Source organism: Rhyacophila brunnea, unplaced genomic scaffold, assembly GCF_057557595.1.
Source record: "Rhyacophila brunnea isolate RB1 unplaced genomic scaffold, BYU_Rbru_1.0 scaffold_15, whole genome shotgun sequence".
NCBI classification, from domain to species: Eukaryota; Metazoa; Arthropoda; class Insecta; order Trichoptera; family Rhyacophilidae; genus Rhyacophila; species Rhyacophila brunnea.
This window is the reverse complement of record NW_028232806.1, coordinates 8,133,440-8,149,516: the sequence shown is the minus strand read 5'-3', so window position 1 is coordinate 8,149,516 and position 16,077 is coordinate 8,133,440. Positions and strand designations below refer to the sequence as shown.

Genomic DNA, 16,077 nt, shown 5'->3' with positions numbered 1-16,077 from the left:
CTCTGGGACTGCTGCCCGTTCATGGGATCCTACCGAACGGAGCTGTTTGCCAGGGTCCGTCCACACACAGGCCCGATTGACCACTCTGACTTGATATCAACCAAGGCCAACTTAGAGGCATTTGAAAAATTTGCTGCGTCATATGGAGGACGGGATAATTCCGATCCCTCCTTAGATTCATCACTTTCAACTCCGACTCCTCTGTTTCGCAGAGTTTCAGTACACGGGTACAGAAGACACTTCATGTCATTAAAGATAAATAACGGCAGAGCAAGTCAAGATTCTTTTTATTTTCTAAAACTCTTTCTTTAAGCACTAAGGTGCATGGTTGCTATATCAGTCCCGTGCAGCATCGCTTCGGGACAAGGAAGTGTGGCACTAAAATCTTTTCATTCTGACACGTTCATAGCGTCATGGAAGGCGGCCGTGCACAAACCGCGGCTGCATATACATGGCGGGTGGAGATGGGGCAACTCAAATCATTGGTGCCTAGTACTAGTACTAGAAAGCGTCAAGTCAATAGGGATCAGTGGAAACGGAATGTACAAAAGCGAAATAGGTAAGAATTATTCACATTAAAAAAGTGCCTCTCAACTGTCACTTGTTAACACTTTAAGGGCTGGAGGACTGGATCAATTTTTAATATATTTTTTTTATAGATACGCACCAAAGAGTTTGCCGAATCTACGAGTAATTGGGAATTGTCATCATAAAAACAACATAAAGATGAAGTGCAATGAAATAGAACCGTAAGACATCAGAAAATTTCATAGTGCCTTCTTTGAAACATGAAAAAGCTTGATATACTCGACGACACCGTTCGAAAGTCAATATAAGGGCGTTGCCACAAACGCACACTAAACTATACGCGAGGAAGTCCACACGGCCGTTTCAGGTACTGCATGTATGCCAAAAGTTTTTTTAAGTATTCTGGGTATTGGAGTCCATAGACTGCGATCCATTGCGAAAACTTTCCTACTTTCTGGAACACTTTTCCAAGATAAACGTGGTGGAGACAGAGTCTCCAGCAAAAATGCTGAAAAGAAGTCAGCAGTAATGGAGCTTCATCGAATCTTTCAAATGCACAGAATCGCATTATTGCAGGAGTGCAACGGCAACTCGCAAGTTCATGGTATCTGAATTAAACAATTAAAAGCAGTGTGCACCAAAATTTGCAGGGTAGTGATGGAATTCTTAAGGTACGGCATTGTTTCCTTAGAAATATATTTAACCCGAATTATAACATCGGGTTCCAGAGTTATGACACCGAGCACCGATGTTTGCTCCAAGGGTCTTGAACTATCAGCAAAAATTAAAAATGAATGCGACGACCATGAAAAGGCGTTATTAATGTCGCAAAAACATTTGCATAAACTAAAGGCCAAATGCTTTTTTAAATACCTAAAAGAAAACAATAATGCGATGGTTACTCTTTCCTTTGATTGCAAAAAAAATTGGGTACTTTCAAAAGTACTGGATCAAGAGGCATACTACTACAGTCAGCTTTATATAAATAATTTTGCCATTGTGCAAAACAATGTGCAGAATGATCTTAGGAAGGAAAGTGTTTTTATATACACTTGGACAGAGGACAGGCATGCGAAAGGAGCTAATGAGATTTCTTCAGCTGTTTCCCATCGCCTCAGTCAGATCGATCTCACCAATATTAAAATTATTCGATTGATGGCTGACAGCTGTGGCTCGCAGAATAAATATTCTGTGATGATATTGATGTGTACATTTTAGCTAATAAATAAAGCTCCAAGAACAGTCAAACATATCCAGTTAATATTTCCGATACCAGGTCATTCATTTATGCCAGCAGACAGACTCTTTGGACTCATTGAAAAGGAGATAAAAAAAAAACAAGAAATAATAGATCCATCCGAATAAAAGCAAATATATGGAAATTATGGAAATGTTATTGAGCTTGGTCTAGATTATCCCGTACTTGATTGGAAAAAGGCTGGAGCAGAAATATTGAAGTCTCCCAATCAATACCATTTTAAATTTGCACCTTGCAAGATATTTCATTGCTAGAGTTAAAGGAAATCCTCAAAGGGTATTACTAAAAGGTGAAATAAATTACAAAAATTACGCACGGGAATGCTGCCGAATAACAGCACGCCAGACCACTCACATTGCAAAACCAAGGACTCTCGATGTTTCCCCGACCAGCTGAATCATCAGTCGACCCTGGCCCACGGACGGATACATCGAGGAAGTTCCTGGCTCCAACTGTCTGCAAGCCTTGGAGTCAGCCCTGGCCCAGACACGCGACACCAAAGTGCGTAGTCGACGCCACCGGCGCGTCATCTACCACACTTCGGGAGAGTCAAGCAGCCTTCTTCAGCAGAGAAAAGCAGCCTTCAGCAGTGAAGTCAACAGCCAGCAAAAACCGCGTCTACAACCCGCCTAACGACGATATAATAAACTCCTGCCAGCATCCACAACGTGCGTTTCTCTCAATTCCACCCCGTTCTGGCCTGCTAGTGATGCGGCCTTCACCATTCTCCTCGACAGAGAAAGGCCGGTATCAACACTTACAGGGGAAACAAGTGAACAGCAAGAGATCAAAGAAAGGATGGACTGCGGATGGAGTTGCGGACTGACACCCGTCGCGAGCAGTCGCCTCGCAAGTGCTCCGCTAGCACCCACAAACCGATTTAATTCGAGTCTACCGAATTAATATCCGACCACTCAATATATTAATCACCTAATACTCTGATTACCTCACCGATATCCCTCTGTCAAATAGTTAGTGCGACCAAACATATTTTTCGCCGCTCTACGACGCAGGTACCAATACAGATCACCGCTATCAGCGACCGATCTACAACCGAACTGTAATCATCAACAACATTATCACTAAATCAACGTGAATTGACAACCTGTCAATTACGAAGAATGGAAAAACAAATTATGGATCTCACTCACATAAGGAAGGAAATACTCAAGCTCAACGACAAAATGCCATTGCTCCATGAATACCTGCCTCTACAATCATGCTGTTGACAGCTTTCCAAGATTAGACTAGATTGTCTCCGACTCCTCATGACCAACGGAAAATGCCGAGCTTCATAAGTACCCAAATGGGGAAAATGAACTCAGCCTCTGCAGCCAAGAAAATTCATATCAAGACACCATTCCCTCGTATAACTCCAACCATCCAATACGATGAAAAAACACAGTCGTCTAGACCCTATTCACCCGTCAAGAATGAGGAAGAAAAGAGACTAAAAATAGTTATCAGAGGCATCCCAACTGGCATAGATTCGGATGATATCGCATCGACCTTCTCAAGAAAGGCCTCCCGATAATAAGCGTTCATCCTACACCCCCCCCCCCTTTCGGAGGTGACAGCACTACACCAAAGTAAAAATCACACTACCCAGAAGGAACCTACACAGAGGACAATGTGATATCTGCCAAAGATACAATCATGGTACAAATGAGTGCTTTGCTTTAAGCACCAACAGATAACAGTACAACGCAAAACGGTTCCGTCAACCCTAAGAAACCAGCAACCTGAAAAGAGAAATGTAAAACCCACATACCCAGAAAAACAGGAAACAACTACGGTCATCGATAAAACCAACCGTAAAATGAAGAAATACCTTGATGATCTTCTTATAGTCTAAGCAAACCCTAGCTAAAGTGAAGGAAATATACACCAAAGCTGGAGAAAAAATGGACTTCACCGGAATTCCTCAAAAGTTCAAAGAAGACTACTGATACACCCCTGTTACAGGCGGGCTTCTCCCGGTGTAAAATAATCATAGTGTAGCTATAAGTCGAAACGTAACCCTGACCTCTAGAAACGGCTTCATAAAACATCTAATCTGATTCCTTGCTCAACCACGTATTTTTTATTCATAAGTAAAGGCCTTCGTCCGGTGTGTGAAAATCGCATATTGGGCGGAGGTGTAATTAAGATAAATTTAATTTAATTTAAAAAGTATAAATGATGATGGATGAAAGCGATAATTTTAAGACTAAATATAAGTATTCAAATATAATAAATTTTGCCGCGCATTGTGCGTGAAATCCTCGCGCGCCGGCGCCAGGGTCAGGCTCGTGATTCGCCGAATCAAAGATCATGCGATCAAGATTTGGCCAATCACTAGTCCCTTTTACTAATGGCGTGGGTACGCGAAGTTTAAAAAAAATAAATAAGTGAGTAAGCGTCCCCTTTCCGACATATACGGACCTGCGTAACTAATTGTAAAAACCTAAACATGTAAAGAAAGTGTAAAATATAAGGAATACCAAGTTACACGAGACAGACGTGGTTTTATTTAATTCCACCCTCAAATATATCGTACTTTTTTTTGTGAATCCGGGGTTCGATGGACACCTGAACTAGCCGCTGGAACCCCGGGGATCTCACTACCCCATTACAGACGATCAAAAATGACTTCAACTATCTGCAACACTCACAAAAAGCGACTCACCCCACAGTATCCAGGCTAAAGACAGCATCGAAGAGTCAAAAGACTTTCCCGCACGCCAGGATGTGGGGAGTCACCACCACCAGATAAACCTCCGGAAATAAACGAAAACACGGATGACGATGCAGAGGTAACAGAACCAGTTACAACTTCAATCTCAGAGTACAGCGAAAATTAGTATGACACCGATGATGATACGCTCACCTAAAGATGTCAGCAACCACGAAAATACAAACTCAGACTCAATCGAAGACGAATCAGACTTAGAGGGCTCCACACATGAGGAGGACTACCCAACACAATCCGAAGTAAATGATCCGAACCTCCCGATCAGACTCTTTCTACAGAAGACAAAGAAATGGAATCCAACATCCTAAAAACCCTTTCGGGACTTCCACCACTGGATTTAAAGATAATCGCTCTTAAGAAAATCTACGAAGGAAGAAAATCGGGTAACATAGACAGCATATCAGCAGAAAATATCAGGGATATGCGAATACTTCACCTTACCTCATCCAGCACTAAGACTCCACTACAGACCGGCTTACCTGGACAATATGTTATTTGTCACGATACCAAAGACTGTCGAGATATTCGCTGATGGAAGTCTCCTAAATGGAAACGTGGGGGCAGCATTTGTTCCTTATGTGAACGGAAGAGAACTCCCGGCGTCAAAGTTTAAACTTGCACCATTCTGCTCCGTTTTCCAGGCAGAGCTACTTGCAATAAAGATGGCACTAGAGTGGACAAAAAAACATAGTCAACAATATAAAAATATGTTAACATATTCTTATAATATAAATCTGGAGTAAGTAGCATAGCAGATACAAAGTCAGTCAACCCCTTAATTGTAAAAATCAGGGAGTCAATGAAAACTATACAAGACAATGGCAACACTGTTAACTTAGGATGGATACGAGGACGCAACAAGGAACAAGGCAACGACAGAGCCGACGAATTAGCGAAGGCCGCCACTAAGAAGAAGACTACCCCAGACTTCGACAAATTCCCGCTGACATAAATGAAAAAAATTATCTACGATGAGATGTATGATAAATGGGATAAAGCATATCAAGGACAATAGAAGATGCTCTGCAGTTTAGGAGAAACAATGTGAGGACATTCGAGCTTGCGCAAGCATTGACAGGTCATGGGGCAATTAATCAATACCTCAAAAAATTCAAAATCAAGGACAATGATACTAAACTTGTCCAGGTGACCTTGTGTCAATACATAACATCGATCATCTAATTTTGGACTGCCAGATGTTTACGGGAAAAAGAAGAGAAATGGAATTTAAGTGTCGCAAAAATAATGTTATTTTAAGCGACTACCACCAAACGATAAATAACGAAGGGATAAGGGACGACTTCATGTGATTCATGCAAGAGTTATAAAAAAAAGTGAAGATGAAGAATGAAAGCATGGTGCAGGGCTACAATGATTAGATATAAACACTAATTCATAACCCCAACTAAATTAATTTGTAAATTCAATGGTAATTCTAATAATTTTTAATCGTAAATTGTAAATGTAACTGTAGACAGCTACTCCTCTTGTACATAGCAAGCAAGGCTTTACGTCAAATACGAAATGCAATCGATATAAATGTGAAATAAAATATAATATACTTAATGATGTAAGCTACATAAAACTTGAATAAACGCATTTAAAAAAAAAACCTAACCTAACAAATAATCCAGTATATCGACTATTTCCAAAATTTGACCGTGTATTATTTAGACATAAATTTTATCTCAGTACTACAGGACCCAAAGAGGTTGGATACAACTATATATTTCCGATACAACATTTTACAGTGAAGTGTGATACGGCGAACTGCATACGTACAAATTTCCGGACACGGCAATTAATTGTATCGTTTTTATGACAATTAGAAGTTTTACATATTATGACAAAGGCACCTACGTGGATTTTACCATTTATAAATAACTTTTATTTCCAATAAACAAAACAAAAAAAGGTTTGATAATGGCGCAATAAGAAGTTGCCAATTGGTGGAAGATATGCAGCAACAACAAATTCCAATAAGCCTTATAGTCATACAGGATAAAGCCTTGAGTCGTTTTGAAGATATAAAGTGTAAAAATGATGATAGTGTTGATACTAATACAACTGCAAGACACGACGGTTTCTAAAATTTATTACGCTACAGAACATCAAAGAAACAGGTGAGGCTGCCGAGTTATGCAGATACAGAGGAAGCTATGAATTTTATCAAGAGTCTAGCGGAAACGATAAAAATTAGGATTACCTGCCACAACAAATTTTTAATGTGGACGAAACTGGGCTTATTGGAAAAAAAATTCCAGATCAGTAATATTATATATCCCAACTAGAAAAATCTATGCCAGGTTTTAAGGTGTCTGCTTGGTGGAAATGCTGCTGGGGATTGCAAAATCAAACCACTTCATCGATCAATAATGTTTTTGATCAAAAACACATTATTTAAAAATTTCTTGATTTTAAGTTTTATTCGACTTACACGAACATCTTCGGAATGAATTAATCACGTAAGTCGAGGACTTACTGTATTTATTTTTGCATATGAAAGAACACCATTGAAGGCCACCGATTATTTAATCAATTTCTTTTGTAGAAACCACTCGTCTATGCACGGCCATGTGTCCTTTGAGAGAACATTTTTGCGTAAACGCCCTGTGACAGATGGGACAGACAAATCTCTTTTCTCCCGTGTGTATTTTCATGTGCTCCTTCAGGGTGTAACTCCTCCCGAATTTCTTCTTGCACACGCTGCAATGGTACTTCTTGATGCCTGTGTGCGTCAACATGTGGCTCACCAATTTTCCTCTTTCGCAGAATGAGACGTAGCAAATGCTGCAGATGTGCTTGCGTTCCGATATGTGAAACTTTCGCATGTGCCGGGCTCGATGGCCTGAACTTTTCAAAACTGTGTCGCAGAGTCTACACTTATATTCTTTCGCGGATATACCATGAGCTGTATCCATATGCCGCTGTTTACGAATGAAACTGTTAAAGCGTTCTCCGCAGTGTTGGCACCTGAAAAAAGTAAAATACAGTTTTTATAAATACATATAAAGACTGTCCGCAAACAAATACCACTTCGGTATATGAAGTGACATAATTGAGGCAATTCATACAGACCAAAATTAAGGTTAACACTATTTTATTTCACAAACTATCAATTGTACGAAAAAACAATACTAACTTGTTGCATTCGTAGGGTATTGATCCGTGCTTTGTCTTCATGTGAATTTTCAAATAGTTGGGCGCCTTGAAGACCTTTTTACATGTTGGACACTCGTTTTTCTCTTTCGAATGAACCTGCATGTGTGATTCGAATTGATGACCATTTGCAAAGACATTTCCGCAAATATCGCAGGTGAAATTTGGAAAATGAATCGGCATGTGCGCTTGAAGGTTGGTGTTGGTGTCAAACACTGTACTGCATATCCTAAAAATCAATTGGTAGGTATTCATTTTGTCCAGTAATTTGCCCTTTACACAATGATTTAATTTGATAGTTTTCTGCATAATTAAGAGAGGTAAAGGTTACTCGACATACTTGCACTGCACTTGATCGCTTTCCAGTGTGTACGGCAATGCCTTGTACGATGCGTCACTCTTTCTTGGTATTGCCATGGTCATACTGGCATTGGGTCTTGTTGGTTGTGAATTGTTTGTAATAAATGTTCGGTAGGATGGAAGGCTGAAAACAAGTCAATGTGCAGCTACAGTAAAAAACAAATAATGATGAATTGATCGAACGCAATAATTTATTTTTTGCTATACGGTTGTCGAGTCCGTAACCATGAAGGTAAATTGATTTCTTAACTGGATGTATGCCACAAGCACGCGCTCTACAAATTCTTGCATGCAAGGCCTGCCATAGAAAATAAACGTGTATACACGTTGTACTTTACACTCACTACACTAGCCCGGTCGGTTATTTTAAATAAATTAATATATTGTACACAATATACTGCCATCTCTTGGAATCATGGTGACATTCTTAACCGATATATAAGTCTTTATGATATACTTTAAATATGTTTCTAAATAATGATTTGTGGCCCAATGAGTACCACCATTCTAATACCTCCTAGCATTGTATGGAGTGTAGTAGGTACTATGGACATTTTGTAGGTAATGTAACGGTGTGACATTGTGTAGACCATAGATTCCCAAACTTTTTTGGCCTACCGCCCCCTTTCGAGGAAAAAGACTTCCCAACGCATCCACACCATGTTGCAATCCCGATAATGACAACGATTTACTTTTTCTATTAGGTCTATTGAGTTACATATTTATTTCTCACTATGTCCTGGTTCAAGAATCTCAAGACACTGCTTTGGACACAGGACTCCATCCTTATTTAGAACAGGAACATAATATGTGGAAAAGAAAAAATAAGATGTACATGAAAAATACGACTTGTGCTTTACGATCATTGGTCATCCAATAGCAAATGAGTAGCCTTTACAGTAAATGAATATAAATAATAAGATAAATGAAATACCTTTTTACAGATTTCTTTATCTTTTCGTGTGTGTTGACCGGCATTGGGTGAGGTGTTTCTATAAAGTGATTTCTGGATAAGGAGTAATCGCTTCTACCGTTGTTGTCGTCATAAAGGGTTGAGACCTCATTGTCTATACTTTCAAAATCATACACGAATGGTTTTTCCAAGTCCAAATATGATGTCGGTAAGAATGTTGATATTCCTAAATATTTAAAAACAAAAATAATTTTCATTTCGTGACGTGGTCGTGTCCAGACACGTAGACAGGTCATGAGACCCAGTGACAGTAGTGTAGTGAAACAATATTGTAGTTAGAAATAGAAATGAAACAATCACAAACATCTAAACTTTATGAAAATCCCATAAATATATTGTGACCCCAGGGAAGAAAGGCCAGCACCTTACGCACTGGACTATGAGGGCCCTTCTCAATGTCAGAATGGTAAAGAGTTGATTCTATTTATTATCTGAATATCTCACCAGTGTTTTGTTTGATATTGAACTGGGAATCCTCCACTTGAATCTTAAAGTTCACCACCTCTCTAAGTCTCTTAATACACGACTCGCATATTAGGGGGACATACTCCTCGTAATTGCTGTCCATCTGAAATAAAAGAATATAAGAAGTCATTCGGCCCCTTAGGGTCAAAGAAACGTATTTCATTTTTCTCTACTTTACAGGAGACCCCAAACACAAGTAAATTTACATTCCACAGACATTAACAAGAAAGTGTTTGCAGGAGATATGTATTGACTTATATTTTATCCATTGATTTTTTTTCTTTTTTGAAGTTTCTTTGTCACTTAACATAACATGTCATTTAATGTCCAGTATCATACGTAACTCAAAATTGTTAAAAATTAAGATAGGTTTCTTTGACTCTAAGGGGCCGCATCTACAGACTATAAATGGTGGATAACAGTGGCGAAGAGTGCCTATTGAAGGTATGTATGCTGCGGCAGATAACAAAAAAACATCCTAGGAGAGCCATGCCATATTTATGAAACTTAAATTTGAATTTTGTTTTTTACCGATACAATTCACTGAACAAAAAATATTATTACTTATACTTTTTTATAATAGATATTTCACTAAAAAAATTCAACATGCACTAAAATAAGATATTTAATTACAATAACGAATGATGCACACCGCGAATCGAATTTGCCCTAAATTCTACGGCCCCATTGTCCAGCTCGTAAACCACGAATAGCGCGTTAAATAACATATGATAATACTGTTCTGGCAGAAAACACTAATTCGAAAAAATTACATATCGAGTTAGTACCAAAATGTTGCTTATTTTAAACTTTATAGTCTGGAAACCTTCTTAATAAATAAACAGTCTTTATTTTAAAGTCACCCTTTTAACGATTACTTAATAAACTCACATGATAGACCATTATTTCAAACATTTTAACAACTTCAAAGTCAAATTACTCAAAACTAGTATTCTCCAGTTAGTGTGTTTTGCCAGAACAGAGACGAATATACAAAATTTCATTACTTTAAAGAGATTAAATTAATATCAAATTAAAAATAGAATAATTGTTATTAATATAACATTATAATTTATAATATACAAAAGTGTGTTATGGAGATAATCAACATCACACATTCTCACAATAACACACGTTCTATTAAATTTTCAGAAACCTAGTTACCTATTATTTAAAAAAAAGTTTGGTGGTTGTGACTGGTCCTCCGCCGTCTTTAGCTGTCAGTCGTCATTTTGGAATTCAGCTATCTTTTTGTCATCGAATTATAGTACGCGGTCCAAGACATTATAGTATTTCGGCAAAAATTATAGGACATGTTGAAAATTGTCTTTGAAATTGAAAGTTTTTTGTTGGTCACATAAACATAACGGAGAATTCGAGAAATTTTGATGCCCTGCTTTATTTAAACACATCTTATGACCGAAAAATGCTAATCGGAAAATTCAATTAATTGCATTTTTCAAAATTGTGGTATTTTTGACATACTATACTTTTTAATAGTACGCGGACCAAAATGTACTAAAATTATAGTTTGGTGTACTATAATTATAGTACATTTTGGTTCGCGTACTATTCGAAAAGTTACATTTTCGTCCGCGTACTATTAAAAAAGTATAGTACATCATAAATACCACAATTCAAAAAATGCTATCGGTACTTTATGAAAACAGTCTATTTAATTGTGCGAATATTCCCCATTGCTTATTTCAATGCTTTTAAAAGTTATCTAGGTATATTGCGATGTTTAAAGTTCCGTAAAATGTTCGTACTTCAATCAGAGCAAATCGTAATAACGTGAAGCGAGGGACGGTGTACAATATAAATAATATAAGATCTCAGTGTGAGATATTAGTCTATGGACGTGGTTTTGAGTTGTATACCTACTCTAAAAAACTAACGTGACAGTTAGCCGGCTCGCACATCACAACTCGCCTTGTGTGCCTGACGGCCATAAATCAAAACTTCCGAGACCGCCGGCGAATGTTGCATGTTACATGTTACAACCTCGCACATCTGCCTAGCGACATCGACATTCGCGCGTAATCTCCCGAAACGTCAAAATATACTCTAGTTAGACGACGCCATTGCGCAAATATGTCATCAGACGCGGAAACAGCGATTATTATGTAGTGGTACCGGAGAGCTTTCTTTTCTCTCGTCTGCCATTTTTATTGTATTGATTGTATGAACAAACGTCAAACGCGGTGACCAGCGATGAGCGAGCAATGACAGTGTAGACAGAGACAGAAATGGCCGATTGTGCGGCTGTGCGCATGCGCGGAGTCGACATTTTTCGATATCGACATGCAGGCTCTAGCAAACGCAATTCGTCGCATGCAGGAGCGTCGCAGTTGCATCGGCCAATCTGCGAAGCTCCATTTGATAACGTTTGTTTCTTGGTTTACGATGACGTCACATCGACGAATTCGTCGTAAGACGCATGCGGCAAGTTCTAATGTGCGAGCCCTCTTGATGACGGCGGCCGGTGTTAGCATTTTTCGGTCGTAAGAGGTGTTATAATTAAGCAGGACATCGGAATTTCTCGAATTCTCCGTTATGTTTATGTGACAAACAAAAAACTTTCATTTTCTACACGTCCTATAATTTTTGCCGAAATACTATAATGGCTTGGACCGCGTGCTATAATTCGATGACAAAAAGATAGCTAAAATTCAAAATGGCGACTGACAGATTACGATGACGGAGAACCAGTAAAAAGCACCAAATATATAATGCTCTTGAAAAAAATGTTATAAGCTAAATTTCTAATCTCACCTGCATAGAGAAGCAGTAGTCCAACATCTCTGAATAGATCTCATATCTGCCATCATACATATATTTTTTGGTCATATCTCTCAGTTTATTTTTACTAGTAGACAAACAGGCTTGGCAGAATTTTGGCCAAGCCTGATTGTCGATATTATTAACAGGTTGGTGCGTTTTTTCATGATGTATTGCTGTCATTTTGACTTGTTGGTCGTCCGTTTATTATAATTGTAGCAGTCAAACTAACAGATGCTAACAGACACTGTATAAAATAACATGTATACCTCATTTCTAGAATAATAATTTGTTGTTACAGAAAACGGCCACAAAAACAAACAAAATGAAAACAAAAATCAACCGGTAGATAGAATGCTAAATATTTTTTATCTGAAGTGACCAGTGTTGCCAAGTCAAAATTTGAAATTTCAGTAGAATGCAGTGCTGCCATCTTTTTCTATGCTGATTATAGTACAAAGGCGTAAAAAAGGGTGAGAATTAATCGCACAATGCAATAATCAAAATTCACAAAAAAAAAATAACTTTAACATTTGGAAAGTAGTTTTCACACATTAAATGATTTCACAAATAAATAGATGAAATCACATAAAATAGTTTCTTTCACAAAGCAAAAATCATAAATCACTCATTGTAAATATAAATTCACTCAATTTTGACAACTGCACACATTTGTAAAATTGTTTTCACCGATAAATAATATATCGCACAAAGAAAAGGTAGAAATTCACAAAAATGTCAAACTAATAATTGTGGCAGCAATACAATTTATTAGAAGGTAATCGCAAAAATGATGCTTAGGTGTCAATATTAATAATGTTAAACGCAGTAATACAAATATGTATACCGTCACTGTTCTGACAGAAGACACTAATTCGAAAAAATGACATACCTATTGAGTTAGTTATACCAAAATGTTCCTTATTTCAAACTTTACCGTCTGGAAACCTTCTTAATAAATAAACAGTCTTTATTTTAAAGTCATCCTTTTATCGATTACTTAATAAACTCGCTGCTATCGTTCATATATTATTTGATGTAAATCTACAACCAAATAACACCACCTAGGTATATCTTTTTCGGTTCATCGATATAAATGTTGGTAAATGTGGCGCAGATGCCGTCATGAGATTGTATAAGTATCTTTTTTGAACTAAACCTAACCTAACCTAACCAAATCTAACGTAAGCTAACCTAATCTAACTTAACCTAACCTAACCCAACCTAACCTAATCTAACCTAACCCAACCTAACCTACCTCAACCTAATATAATCTTAGTTTGTGATAATGATGCATCAAAATCTATAAGCATTTCAAATTTTAAATAATTAACAATTATTGGATCGAAAAACCTATGCGCCGACAGAAAAAGATATTTTTTATAATTGTCTACATGGAATAAACTGTTTTCGTAAAAAAAATCATAAAAGCTCATGACGGCATCTGCGGCACAATTACCTAAGTTTTAATTAACGTCACTTTTTAAATAGGTACTTATAGTATTATTTGAATCTGAAAGTAGGTACCTAATACATACTTATGTTTTGCCAAAATATTGTTTAAAATCATTAAACCTAATTTTATTAGTGTTTGTATTCTTTTACGATTAATTGGTTACAATCAAGTTACAATAGTATATTGATTAGTGAAGACTACTTTTTCCTTAGTGCAAATCGATCATTTGAGTGTTGTAGTTGATTTGTGAATATCATCCATTTCCGATGTGACGAAAATCTTTTTAAATGTTGTCAGCGCTTTGTGAAAACAGTCTATTCAATTGTTCGAATATATATCTGTACCTCAGAGGCAGACGGATGCAAATCCAAATACCCAATTGTTCAGAAGAGCCAAAAAACAATTTTTATTTTAAACGAATACTCATAACTTCTAAGAAAATATACATAGAATGATCATTATTTTTTTTATTCTAATTCAATTAAAGTACTTCTGGAATATGTAAGAAAGGAATAAATATAATACAATTCTATATCTAAAAAAAATAAAATAAAAAACGTAGTGTGGACTTGCATCCTTCTGCCTCTAAAGATATTTTGTTAATGTGGATTTGTATCTTATTTACCTAGCCAAAATAAAACAATTCATAAGTTAAAAAAAATTATAGGTATAAATATAACAAAGCAAAACACATTTTTTTAAATTTTTATTATGTCATCATCATCATCACCAGCCTGAATGTATTCACTGCTGGATGAAGGCCTCGCTAATCTCCAATCTGATTCCACTTCTCTCGTTCCTGTGCGTTGCGTTGCCAAGTTTTTCCGCAGAACTTTATCATTTCATCGATCCAGCGGCCTCTAGGTCTACCTTGCGAATGTTTTTTACCTCTTGGATACCACTGGATGACTATATTTGTCCAACGATTGTCCTTTCTTCGAGCCATGTTCCAGCCCATTTCCATTTGAGGTTTTTAGCAAACTCTATCACATCATTAATCCTTGTCTGTTCCCTTATTCACTCATTCCTTTTTTTGTCCTTTTGCGTTATGCCCGGCATGCACCTTTCCATACCACGTTGTGCTACTCTAAGTTTCTGGATCTATCTTTTACTTAGGCTCAATGTTTCACACGCATGACGTGGTTATGGGAAGTACACACTGGTTTAACACTTTGCACTTTAGGCATTTTCGAAGAAATTATTCAGGCGGCCAAAAGCACTCCAGCCTAACTTACTCTATGAACAATTTCATCAAATATACATCCATCTATAGACACTTATTGTGCCAGATAGATGTAGTTTTTCACCTGTTCGAGCTGAATGCCATTGATGAGGATCTCTTTTTGGCCCGAAAAGCAGTTGAACATGACTTTATTCTTTGATACATTTAATTTCAAGCCTAGTTTGTTGCTTACTCCAGCGAGTTACTGCATTCTGCTTTGGAGGCCTTCTGAGTCTTGCAAACTACTATTTATTGTTATCGGCAAAGCGTAGATGACTCACGTATTCTCCATTTATGGGGACCCGTGTCATTCCAGTCAAGTTGTCTAAATAATAAGTCTTCAAATGTAGCTGTAAATAGTTTAGGTGAGATTGTATCACCTTGTCGGACTCCTTTGCTGATGGGAAATGCGCGATGGTTTATGGAGATGTTGTTGCGCTACTGTATATATTATTGAAAATATTTATATAGCGCCCGGGGATTCCTTGATTTCTGAGTGCATCGAGTATTGAAAATTTCTTTTTGGAATCGAACGCTTTCTCATAGTCTATAAAACCCATGGATAGCGGCAGCGTGTATTCCTGTTACCGCTCTGATTTCTCTGATGACTTGGATAATATGGTCCTTAGTGCTGTATCCTCCTCTAAAGCTCATTCTCCTGGCTGGTTCTCGTCTAGTACATATTGCAGACGGTTTGAGAGAATTTTATCTTAGTGGATTATTGGATTTGCATCCTTCTGCTTCTAAGGTAGGTATGGCATTTGCATCTTTATGCTATGCACATCTTGGACTAGGACTTTCATCTCTCTGCCACTAATAGATAAAGCCTTTAGCATGACGATTCTTAAACAAAACTCATTTTCCCCAAAAATGAAGTTGCATACGTCTGCCTCTGAGATACAGATATTCCCCCGTAAAAAATATAGTATTTCTAAAAAATATATAGTACAGGAACATTTTCATCTTGAATCCTTTAAAATTATAGTATTTTGGTAAAAAATTATGCCGCGGGCCGCAGGTTCCCAATTTTTCATGGTCAGCTTGTTTTTTTTAGGAGAAATATTTCGCCGCGGGCCGCAGGTTCCACATTTTTCATGGTCGGCTCGTTTTTTTTAAGAGAAATATTTCACCGCGGGCCACA

The 16,077-nt window shown here is 37.5% G+C and overlaps 2 protein-coding genes across 3 annotated transcripts; one reads left to right on the top strand and one right to left on the bottom strand.

Annotated features, from left to right (window-relative positions):
• Positions 1–294: 294 nt before the first annotated feature.
• On the top strand, positions 295–3,506 carry LOC147074891 (uncharacterized). Its single transcript, XM_085942686.1, has 2 exons — positions 295–426; positions 531–3,506. Exon 2 carries the CDS (start codon positions 2,163–2,165, stop codon positions 2,610–2,612), a length of 450 nt encoding a protein of 149 aa, XP_085798812.1. The 5' UTR covers positions 295–426; positions 531–2,162; the 3' UTR covers positions 2,613–3,506.
• A 2,825-nt stretch (positions 3,507–6,331) lies between these two features.
• Positions 6,332–12,647, bottom strand: LOC147074890 (uncharacterized). Of its 2 annotated transcripts, XM_085942685.1 has the most exons (7): positions 12,406–12,642; positions 12,253–12,362; positions 9,457–9,580; positions 8,974–9,178; positions 8,020–8,163; positions 7,663–7,908; positions 6,332–7,493 (listed from the first exon to the last, which is right to left on the bottom strand). In XM_085942685.1, exons 2-7 carry the CDS (start codon positions 12,325–12,327, stop codon positions 7,052–7,054), a joined length of 1,236 nt encoding a protein of 411 aa, XP_085798811.1. In that variant the 5' UTR covers positions 12,328–12,362; positions 12,406–12,642; the 3' UTR covers positions 6,332–7,051. The 2 variants fall into 2 exon arrangements, with proteins under 2 accessions (XP_085798811.1, XP_085798810.1); XM_085942684.1 differs by having other exon boundaries at positions 12,253–12,647.
• Between the last annotated feature and the right edge of the window lie 3,430 nt (positions 12,648–16,077).

Excerpts from the sequence above, each read along its gene's own strand:
- LOC147074891 (XM_085942686.1), top strand. The coding sequence starts at position 2,163 with ATGTTTCCCCGACCAGCTGAATCATCAGTCGACCCTGGCCCACGGACG.
- LOC147074890 (XM_085942684.1), bottom strand. The coding sequence starts at position 12,441 with ATGACAGCAATACATCATGAAAAAACGCACCAACCTGTTAATAATATC. Across the intron at positions 9,581-12,252 it reads ACTACTGCTTCTCTATGCAG|ATGGACAGCAATTACGAGGA; the intron begins GTGAGATTAGAA and ends CTTTTATTTCAG. Across the intron at positions 7,494-7,662 it reads ATACCCTACGAATGCAACAA|GTGCCAACACTGCGGAGAAC; the intron begins GTTAGTATTGTT and ends TACTTTTTTCAG.